The sequence below is a fragment of the Mesoplodon mirus genome (assembly GCF_964341445.2).
Source record: "Mesoplodon mirus genome assembly, chromosome: 18".
Lineage (NCBI taxonomy): Eukaryota > Metazoa > Chordata > Mammalia > Artiodactyla > Ziphiidae > Mesoplodon > Mesoplodon mirus.
Window position 1 is genome coordinate 49,124,521 of NC_138994.1, and position 11,363 is coordinate 49,135,883.

The 11,363-nt window shown below is 53.8% G+C and overlaps 1 protein-coding gene across 4 annotated transcripts in view; it reads right to left on the minus strand.

Annotated features, from left to right (window-relative positions):
• Positions 1-11,332, minus strand: part of SPNS3 (SPNS lysolipid transporter 3, sphingosine-1-phosphate (putative)) — a gene marked incomplete at its 5' end in the record, with an annotated part of 44,919 nt that extends 33,587 nt beyond the window's left edge. For 3 of the 4 annotated variants that reach the window (XM_082605012.1, XM_082605010.1, XM_082605011.1), the window contains 6 exons: positions 338-486; positions 1,198-1,264; positions 1,977-2,128; positions 2,673-2,809; positions 7,576-7,641; positions 11,122-11,299. In XM_082605012.1, the coding sequence (XP_082461138.1) occupies positions 338-486; positions 1,198-1,264; positions 1,977-2,128; positions 2,673-2,809; positions 7,576-7,641; positions 11,122-11,254 (704 nt within the window). Of the gene's footprint in view, positions 1-337; positions 487-1,197; positions 1,265-1,976; positions 2,129-2,672; positions 2,810-7,575; positions 7,642-11,121 lie in introns of all 4 variants that reach the window. The other variant, XM_082605009.1, reaches the window with a different exon arrangement.
• Positions 11,333-11,363: the final 31 nt, after the last annotated feature.

The window sequence follows — 11,363 nt, forward strand, 5'->3', positions numbered from 1 at the left end:
AGAACTATGTCCATTGAATAAATGAGGGAAGTGAGGCTCCAAGTCTCAGGTCACTCTGGGATGAGGCAGGGCAGAGGCGAGGCTGACGCTCACAGTGTCTTCCTCCCTCTCCCGCCTCCTCTCCTCCTCTCGTATTCCGTCACATGGCTAGGGGGAGGGGGCCTCCGAGTGGGGGAGGGGCGTCTCAGTTGGTGAGTGGGAGCTCAGAGAAGGAAGAGGGTTGTGAACACTGGGGCAGTCAGGGAGGGTTCTCTGGAGGTGGAGGGAAGGAAGTCAGTGATGCTGGGACAGACAGAGGGGTTTTCAGTGACATGCAGGGACGAGCAGGGACACTCACTTTCTCCCCAGGTATCTGACGTCCTCACACCAGGTGCTCCTTGGGCCCCCAACGGTCACCACCCCCTGCTTCTCAGCAGCTCCCCGGGGCGGGTCTGGAACCAGGACAATAAGCAGGATCAAGGCCACGGCTTCCAGGCAGGGCATGATCTGGGGACAGGAGGGCCCAGGAAGCTCAGGGCCACACACTCCTGCGACGCAGGAGATCCTGGCAGTGACTGAACTCTGTGGTCCAGGCTGGGGAGGGACTCACTTCCTGGGAGCTGGTTATACAGAGCTTGACAAGCCACTGTTTCTCACCCCCTCACCCCTGAGAGGACAGCTTCTCTGGGGAGCGGGGTCCCCTTGGGATTTGACTTAACACCTGTCTGTCCTATACAGACACTACTCTATTGGGACCTGTGAGCCTGACATGGTTGAGACCTGGAGGCTTGACTACACTGACCCTGTTGAGTACTTGCTGCCCCAATAACTGTCCCTTTTCCAGGCCCATACCTCCATCTGCCACACCAGCCCTGCCCTAGTGTCTTCCTATCCCTTGTCTCATTAATCCTCAAGATTCCATAAGGTAGACTTTACTCCCCCACTCTACAGATAGGCAAAGTGAGGCCCCGAAGAGGGAGGTGACTTGCTTGAGATCACATAGCTAGCAAGCTAGCAAACTGAGCAGCTGGGATTTGAACCAGGGGCATGACTTCCAGAGGCCGTGGTCCATAGGACACCCCAAATGTCTGAGCTGCTGATGTCTGAACACCGCCCATGGCGCCAGATACTGTGCCAAGGGCCTAAGGCCACTGGAGGCTGGAAAGTCCCTGCCGGCCCAGGGGGAAAGCGGAGGGAAGAAAAGGAAGCTGGACTCACTCGGAGGGCCCAACGCCAGTTCCCAGTCAGCTCCGTCACAGCCGACCCCAGCACGTAACCCAGACCACTGTGACAGGGGGCAGGGGAAATGGGCAGTGAGGGAAGGGAGGCAGCCCTGAGGCCCCAAGGCCAGCCTGAGCCGGGGTGCCCCAACCCCAGGGAGCCGGCTCTCTGCAGCTCATTGCCTTTTTCACTGGGAAAAGTGAGCCACGTGAGGCCCAGATGTCCACTGCCCTTGGTCAAGTCACAGGTGACCTCTGGCTCCAGGCCCATCCCAAACATCCACTGTCTCTCTATCTGGGGACCACCCACCCCATCTCCCCAAGTCCCAGCCCTGCCCAAGTCAGGAGGTTTCAGGAAACCTGAGTCAGAGCTCAGGGGCCTGACTGCAAAACCCACTCTGTCCTACCCCACTATGGAGTGCATGGCCCAACCCTAAGACATTTCTCTGCCTCACATCCCAGAGCCGGCCCCTCCCTGTGCAGCCCACACTGCTGCGCTGCTCTTTCTCACCCCTTCCTGGACTGTACTACCATGTAGGGAGCATCCTCATTACGTATCTCTAACTCCCACCATAGCCTATCAGTTCGTATTATTGGCCCCATTTACAGGTGAGGAAACTGAGGTTCATAGAGGTAAAGTGACACAGTGAGGAAGGGGTAGAGTTGGGATTCCAAGCCCTTCTGTTCTGATGTCTCCTCCACCCAGCCTGGCTCCTGTTCTGACTCCTTTGGGCCTCAGTTTACCACACAGGGAAGTGGATCCAGGGTAATACCAACCTTCCAACAGGGATAAAGATGTAGAAGATGGCCAGCACTCGGGTTCGCTGGTCCCTCACGAAGAGGTCTCCCAGGACGGTGGGCGCAGTGGTGGAGTAGCTGGCAGTGCCAATGCCCACCACCCCCCGGGACAGGAAGAAAAGCCAGGAGTACTGGGCAAACAGGCACAAGACTGCAGTGAGTTCCAGAAATCACCCTCGGGGCAAGGGGACCTGAGGATTTGTCAGAGGGACCTGAGGGCATCTGGTGACACGTGCCCCAAGGGAGGAGGAGGAGATCAGGGCTCCAGACACCTCATTATCCTCCCAGTCCAGGTTCCCCAAACCACATGGGTGCCCCCTGCTGGTGTCCACAGCCACCCCCAACCCCCTGCCCTGAGTAGCCCTCTTCCTGGGCATCATCTGTGCTAACCAGGCCAGTTCCCGCAGACAGTAGCAGTTACCCTCACCCCCGGCCCCAGCACAGTCGGGCGGAAGTGAAGCCATGGGCAGCAGCGGGAGATGCCAGAGAGGAAGGCCTCTGTTAAGAAAGTCCAACAGCCTGTTCAGAAGGCCCCTCTCTCAGCCCTTAGAAGACAATCCCCCAGCCAGCCTGGAGCCTGCAGTGGAGCAGAAGCAGCTCTGCTGGGGCTGGATCAGGGAGGAAGAAGGTGGGGGAGGGTCCCCCGGGGGCCTGGGAAGGGGTGAGGGCACCTACCCGGGGGGAGATGAAGGAGCTGGAGAGGCCTGCTCCTGACCAGAGCAGAATACCTAAGCTCAGCGTCACCTTGCGGCTGTGTCGGTCGCCCAGGTAGCCAAACACGGGTGCAGACAGCAGCAGGCAGATGATGAAGACTGAAGGAGACACGCAGGGGGCAGCATGCATCCCCGGGTCAACAAAGGCGGAGGGGGGTGGGGGCGGGGGGCAGATGGGTCCAGCAGGCCCAGAAAAGGGAACCGGCTCAGACACCACAAGCTTGGCAGCGGGTGGAGGCCGGGAGGAGGAAAAGATAAGGTGAATCCCCCAATCCAATCCCCACCACTGCCCAGAGTCAGGGGGACTGGGAGGGAAGGGTGGGGGCAGGGCCCCGACTCAAATCTCAGTTCTACTGCTTGCTCACTGTGCAGCCTTGGGTTACTAACTCCACCTCTCTGAGCACCAGCCCAGCAGTGGAGAAGTCAACATCGCCCTCCCAGGCCGTGTAAACGTGAGGCAGAAGTGAACACAGAGCCCGGCGTGGAGCTGCCAGGGCCCTGTCTCTCAGAACTCACAGGGATTTTGCTCTCAAGCCCCGGCTGGAGGCAGGGCGTGGAAGGCAAGAGGGGGCGGGGGGCGGGCCAGGTGCCTGCTCCGAGCGGAAGAGCACGGTTTAGAATAAGCATAGTGATTATAAACCAGCGGCCCCTGGAGGCCGGAAAAGATTTGGTCTTCCTAAGTAGGTAAAACATTCCCCTGACCCTGCAGTTGTATTTATACCGTTTTTTAAAGTACTAAACGTTTATGAATTGGTGACTGGATTAGTGAATGCGTTTGCTATTCTGCGAAGACAAAGAAACTGCTACGTTTTTGCTTGACTGTACCACGTGGATAGCTACCTTCACTGCTTCTGTTCCTCAAATAAAATCTCCTCCACCCTCCTCCGCTGCCTCCGGGAGCCGCCAGGTGGCCTGGGCAAGCTCTGACTCCTCCACCCGGTCCCACCACCCAAGGGCCTTAGGCTTTGGGGCGCCCCGCCCAGCGTCTGCGTCTTCATTCAGGAGCACAAATGATTGATATTTCCTGAGCCCAATGAATGTCCAGATTCGTCCCAGCTCAGGTTCCAGCCCCTCCCACTTTGCCCTGACCCGCTCTAGTACTGGGTTGAGCCATAGGCAATTGCGGAAATTAAGCCAGTTTTGACCTACAAAAACGGCAGTTTAATATGGTTTGACCTAATCCTCCGCTGAGAAAGGTCTTTGGTGTGAACGGCATTTAAATATATAATAACTACTGCCAAAATAGGCCCCCCAAAAGGCTGTATCAATTTACTTGAAGAGAAGTATGTGTATTGCTTGCTGACACTTGCTAGGATCAATCGATTTATTTTTGTTCATTTAATGGTTGAAACACAAATGGCGTCTCGCTGACGTTTTAATCCGCATTGTTCTTTTTCCAGGTGAGGCTGAGTAGCAGTCTCTGTGTTCACATCCTCTGCCTATTTTTCTATCGGGCTCTTTGTTGATAATTTTCTCCCAGTCCTTTATATTTGTTTTAAGGATTTAAAATGCAAATTATGCGACTGAATACCTGGGCTCACATCCTGACCCCACCACTTCCCAGTTGTGTGACTTTGGACAAAATCCTTAACTCTCCTGTTTTCCTTTTATCATCTACAGAGTACGATAGTAATAGTATTTCCCCCATAAGGTTAGGGGGAAGATTAAATAAAATAAAGCATATAAAAGGCATATAAAGGTGACAGGCTTTATGTAAATGTCCAACAAATGTCATCTATTATTATTGTTAATTGCACTTACAGTTTCAATCACCATCATACAGAAGAATTTAGCTTTGATGTAGTCAAATTTATCAATCTTCCTCTGGGGGGACTCATTTTGTGTCTTGTTAATGCACATCTTCTTTACCTAAAGCTTATAAAATATTTCCCCAAATCTCATAAAAGTATGAGATTTGGGGTAGGGATCCTTTACAGGATATAAATACCTTAAACCTGCAGATCTCCTGGGATGGAGAAGCCTGCCCCTAAGTGGAAGGCAGGCACGCCTTCGCTCTCCAGATTAAAATCATTTCTGTGACAAGGTGGGAGTAATTAAGGAGCACAGGGTTCAGAGAAGGACTCTATAAGCAGCTACCTGGATTTGAATCCCAGCTCTGTCACTTACCAGCTGTGTGACCTTCAGCAAGCCCCATAGCCTCTCTGTGCCTCAGGTTCGTCATCCGTAAAATGGGCATAATAATAATCCCTGCCTCGTGGGATTGTTGTGAGATTAAATGAGTTAATGTTATTAAGCCCTTAGACTAGCACCTGGCACATGGTAAGGTCCACATCAGTGTCCATTTTAAATATTGTAAATCAGTTAACTAACTCCAGCAGCTTCTCTGTCCCATAGTGGTGGGGTGAGGGGTGTCTGACCACTGCTTCCCCCCACCTTCCACCCCACTCTTAGAGCTACACCGTGCCCTCTGAGTCATCGGTTTCCTCCAGTCTACAACCCTGCAGACAGACAGCAGGGTGGGTCTTAGGGCCATTGCACGGTGACCCAGAAAGGTGAAAAGACTCACCTGAGGCCACTGGGGACAAGCCTGGTCATCAGGCCTCCAAGCCCACTGCCCTTTCCACACACCTCTTTGGGCTGCTTCTGCAGAGAAACTCCTTCCCTTCATCCAATCTCAAACACACACATGCACACGCACATTCCCCACTACACACTCACAAGCACGTCCCCGTGTTCACAGGCTTCCTCCCGCTCTCTCTCATACACACAAACTTCTCCCTCCCCACAACTCACTTATCAGGGGCCTTGTAGTAATAATCCTGTTCACCATGGTAAGAACCAGGGAAGGGAAATATTGACTCAGATTCCATTATCTGTTTAATCTAGAAGGTTGTGGGTATTGAACCGAGACAGTCTCCCTTTGGCTACAATATGACTGGAAGATGAGCATCAGCTGCCTGCCTCAGCCCCGAGACAGGAGCAATTGGAAAATACAGTGGTCTAACCAGTGATCTACCTCTTTTGCTCGGTGCCTCGGTTCACAGAACTCTGTACCTTTTTGCATGTTTTCAGCTGACATCTGAGGCATTTTATCGTAAGTTTAAATAGTTGAGAAGGATGTGATTTCCAGCATGATTGTATTTTTAAACTATATTTTCATCCAAATCCTTAGGGCTGCAGATCAATCTCATTCAGTTTATGGGAAATGTCTACCATAAAGGCTTATGGGCAAAGCCAGTCCTCATTTGCCAAATCAGTAGGACAAATCAGACTGGTTGTCTATAAGAAAGATATTAAAATGTTGGCTTCATTTTTTTTATTGAAATAAATGTGTTGATACCCTTCCCTGAGACAACCATCTCACTTCTGAATTCTCAATCATAGATAAATAGTAGACTGTCACGCATGAGCTAGATAAGGCTTGGCTGGACAGCTAGATAAGGCTTGGCGCCTTGCCATCCCTGGGTTTGTAGCCTGGAGGAAACATCCCCAACTGGTTTCTACCGATGCTCTCTCTGCCCCATTCCCAGGGCCTCATCAACAGAAGCCAAACAGCCATGAGGGGTCCCTCTGTCTAGTACCCTGGAGGGTTTTATACCTAGTAAAACTCAGAATGGGGAGAGGTGTATTTTCCTGCCAAAAGTGGTGGACAGGAACTTCCTTGGTGGTCCGGTGGTTAAGACTCCATGCTCCCAATGCAGGGAGCCCAGGTTCGATCCCTGGTCAGGGAACTAGATCCCACATGCCACAACTAAGACCTGGCATAGCCAAATAAATAAATATATATATTTTTTAAATGGTGGACAGGTGAGTATTAAAGGGGAGGTGGGAAAAAAAGAGCCAGATGCTTGTTCTCAGGCAGATCTATTTTAGGAAAGAAATATACGGGATTGATCTGTACATGAATTCTCTCAAAACTGTAAAGAGGGCCTCCCTGGTGGCGCAGTGGTTGAGAGTCCGCCTGCCGATGCAGGGGATACGGGTTCGTGCCCCGGTCTGGGGGGATCCCATATGCCGCGGAGCGGCTGGGTCCGTGAGCCATGGCCGCTGGGCCTGCGCGTCCGGAGCCTGTGCTCCGCAACGGGAGAGGCCACAACAGTGAGAGGCCCGCATACCGCAAAAAGAAAAAAAAATAAAAATAAAAAAAAACTGTAAAGAACACACACGTGTATCCTGTGTTGTGACCGTGTGTGCATACATGTGCGTGGGCATGTGTGTGTCGCCATCCAGACATTGGGGAAAAGTTAATGCCTCGTGACCCCAACCGCCCCAACCTTGGAATGGGAGGTGTGGCTGCTCCCCACTGCTGGAATGTAGGCCCCAGTGGGCCCAGACCCCACCTGAGCCCATGGGCGGGGTACGTGTCTCTGTCTACCTTTTTTATTTTTTTTGGCTGCACCTTGAGGCAAGTGGGATCTTAGTTCCCCAGCCAAGGATCGAACCCATGCCCCCTGCAGTGGAAGCCCAGAGTCTTAACCACTGGACTGCCAGGGAAGTCCACTGTCTGGCTGTCTGTGTCCTAGTGATCAGGTCCGTGAGAGGAAAGCACATGTCAGAAATTCTCAACCCCGGCTACAAAGCTGAGCTTAACAGACGTGAAGAATGAGTGACCAACTCCACTCGGGAGCCTTTTCCAGCCCCGGCTCCCTCTGCTTCTTCCACAGCTCCTACCCTCAAACCCTAAGAGGCTGTTCAGGCACCAGATCTCAGCCTGTGCTGCCTCCTTCTCCGACCCAGACTGTCCCTCCCACCCAAATACCACCCATCCTCTGTGCCAACGGACTCAGTGACGCTCAGCCTGGCGCCCATTTCCCAGCAGCTGGAGATGGACACAGAACAGGGCCTGCTGAAAGACCCCTACCAAGCATGAGCCCAGGGCCCCAGGCTGGGGGTTCCCTCCTTACCTGTCTGAAGCAAACCAGCATTGCTGTCACTGATCTCAAAAAACTTCTGTACGTCCAGCAGGACTCCTGTGGGCAGACGGACAGTGTTCAGGAAATGGGAAGTTGCCTGCCCCTGCGTTTGGGACAGGCCTGCAGCCGACCAGCACAGCACCGGTATGGCACCCGGGCCCACTGTTCTCTTCCCCTCTCTCCCACACATGCACACAAACACACACACACACACAGATACAGGAGCCAGCACAGCCCAAAGGCACAGATATACACACACATTCATGCACAAGCATGACACTTAGTCATGCAGGCACACAGACATGCAGACCCACACAGCTACATACAAACAGGCACACCCAGAGACGTATACTCCCAGAGGCACCAAGACATACACGTACAGGAGCCTGCACTCACAGGCATGTAAGCCCAGTCTCATACACCTGGACATATGTACACTGAGATGTACACGTAAAGACACACGCACAGGCATGCATGCATTTGCACACGTGCAGGGCTGCCATTCACGTCATAGTCATAGTGACGGCAGCCATTCACTTAGACTACAGTGTAAATGAAAGTCCCTGGGATTGTGCAGCCCTGCTTGTATACAAACTCCAGACATTCACAGACATACATATACATGCATGAGCATGTACATGCAAAGGCATATGTGCCCTGGCCTGCACACATGCACACACAAGCATGTTCTTCCAGAGGCATGAACACACAAACATGGAATGCCCGTGAGAGCTTCAGAGGGTCCCACTTAGGTCCCACTTAGGTCTGACCTTGGCTCCTGAGGGTGGCAGGCTCTTGATCTGAAGCCCCTCCAAGAGATTGCTAGGCCGAAATCCCCTCAGCCCCTTGGTGGTACTTCAGAGTTAGTCACGGTCCCAGGCACCTGCTCATCTGAGCTGTGAGGCTCTGACCCTGTCATCACTTTGATTGAATTATGAGGTGGCTGAGTGCCCTCAGTATCACTGTCCCCATTATACAGATGGAGAAACAGAGGCTCCAGCCACCTATGGCTGTACAGCTGGAATTAGGGGATCTGGGTCTACCCTCCCACCCAGAGTCACAAATGGAGCCCTGAAGAAACACCCCCACGATGGAGAAGAAAGCTCCACATCCACACCTGTAAGACCAGCCAGCGGGTGAAAAAGATAGAAGAAACAGAGAAGCAAAGTGAGAGGGTTTTGTTCTGATATTCACTTTGTACCCAACTGTCACAGCGTCCAGATACCAACTTGTATGTCTTTCCTTCCCTTTTAATACTTTTACTTACACGAATTAGACACATTCAGTGGCAAGAGACAACACAGGTAAACAAAGTAAATGGCTAAGTAAAAATTCTCTATATTCGCACTCATCTGGGGGACTGGGACTCAGCCCCTTGTTTTGGCTGCTCCTGGGCTCCCCACAGTCCTGCGCTGCTCTGCAGGCAGGCAGGGCCCCAGTGCGGGGCCAGCCTTGTCTTTTGTTTTTTGGTTTTTCTTTGTTTTTCTTGGCTGCGTTGGGTCTTCATTGCTGTGCACGGCTTTCTCTCATTGCGACGAGCTGGGGCTACTCTTCGTTGCAGTGCGCGGGCTTCTCATTGCAGTGCCTTCTGTTGTAGAGCACGGGCTCTAGGCACGTGGGCTTCAGTAGTTCTGGCACTCGGGCTCAGTAGTTGTGGCTCTTGGGCTCTAGAGTGCAGGCTCAGTAGTCGTGGCTCCACGGGCTCTAGAGCACAGGCTCAGTAGTTGTGACACGCGGGCTCAGTAGTTGTGGCTCGTGGGCCCTAGAGCACAGGCTCAGTAGTTGTGGCGCACAGGCTTAGTTGCTCCGCGGCATGTGGGATCTTCCCAAACCAGGGCTGAAACCCGTGTCCCCTGCATTGGCAGGTGGATTCTTAACCACTGTGCCACCAGGGAAGTCCCAGCCTTGTTTTTATCTTTCCTCTGTCCCTCTGGCCTCCCAAAGACCTGCTTCACACCAGAGAATTCTTGTGGCTGACAATCACCTGCTCCAACCATCCCCAGGCGCTCTGTGGGGTTTCACTTCCCCTGGCCTCCCTCAGCCCAATAGCCACAGCCTTGCTACTCACACAGCCAGAGGAATTCCCAAAGTGCCTCAGGCCGGGAGGACTCAGGGACTGACAGCCCAGCCAGCGGCCTCCCAGGAAAGCAGGGATCCCAGCCTGCAGGGCTGAAAGAGCTCCACACGCCTGTTTGCCCCCTCCTCTCCCCTTTATGCCCTCCACCCCCAATCCAACTCATGCCTCCCCAGCTCCAGTCTAATCCTAGTGGTAGCCTCTGACTGACCTCCCCATCTCCTCTTGCCTCCATCAGGGCCTCAACTCTGATTACAGTCTCCCCACTTGCTCCCCACGGCCTCAGCAGAAAGTGCAAGCTCCCAGCCTGGCCCCCAAGAAACCTATGATCCAGCCCCAAACACCCTTTTAGAATAAATTGCTGCTTCCCCCAGCTCCTCTCCTGATCAGAGCGTGCACTTTGGCCCCACGTGCTTTGGCTCACGCTGACCCCTCTTTCTGAACGCCCTTGCCTGACCCCATTCCCTGCTTTACCGATTTTTTCAGCCTTCAAGACCCAAACCATACGCCCCTCCTCTGTGAATTCTGTCGGAACCCTCAGTTTTTCGTCCTGGGGCTGCACAAATGATGCTCTTCCGAGTCTGTCCTGGATTAGAGCCACTTCTACATGTGTCCTGTATCCCTCTGAGCTCCTCGAAGACAGACACGCCCACTGGGTCTGGTGCTATCTGCAACCCTAGTCCCATTCATTCCACAGCTGTGAGCTGGTAACTGATGAATCCATATCCTGGCCTCGGGGGAGGGCCCCGCCTGCTGCAAGCACCTCCTTGGAGCTCCCCAGGCTCCTCCGTCCCTCTGCCCCGTGAGGCTCATTCCTGAGTTCAGGAGCTACAAGGTTGACTTCCCCTCCCCTGGGTCCCCGAGGCCCACCAGAGGGTCCCCAAGGCCCAGAGTGCTCAGTCGATCTTGAATGAATCCGCGATCAAGAGAGAAAAGGCTGAATCTTGAATGAATGAATGAATGAATGAATGGACAAATGAATAAGTCCATGAGTGAGTGACATGATGACACAGCAGGTTGAGCCCTGGGGCCTACAGGAAGGAAGGCAGAATGTGCAAAGTTTGCACGCAGCATGCTGCCCCAGAAACAACCAGCCAGCTAGTTCTTGCTTGGGAGCAGGGCCAGGCCACCCCATCCTCCACGACCTCACCCCGACATTCCACCCAGAACCGCCAGACCTTTGCCCGAGGCCCAGTCCTCCCTGCTGTCCTCACCCACCCACCACCATTGTGCACCCACACCTGGGTGCATATACAGTTTGGGGCTGGACTGGGAACTCATTTGGCCCTCCCCCATTTCAGGCCGGGCTGAAACCAGGCGGGGGTAAGAATAGCAGGGATGTGCTGCACAAGAAGAAGGTCTGCTGGACAGAAGGCCACTGTGGATACACAGCGCCGGCTGGTGGCAGGGCAGCCAGCAGGTAGATGGGCAAGAGCCGCCCAGGATGCCCGTCCCCTTCTCACCTGCAATGATGAACCAGTTCATGTAGTTCAGGAGGTTGATGTAGCAGAGCACGGCCGCAGCCACGTAAGCTCTCCAGCGGGGCAGGCTCCAGGGGCTGGGCGTGGATGGAGAGGGGCACGGACCTGAGCCCATGGCCCCTGAGTGCCAGCCTGGCCCCGGGGACCAGCCCTGAAGCCCCTCGGGCCCAGGTTCCCCGCACTCCGCGGACATGCCCCCAGCTTCGCCAGCCTGCAGCTCCCGT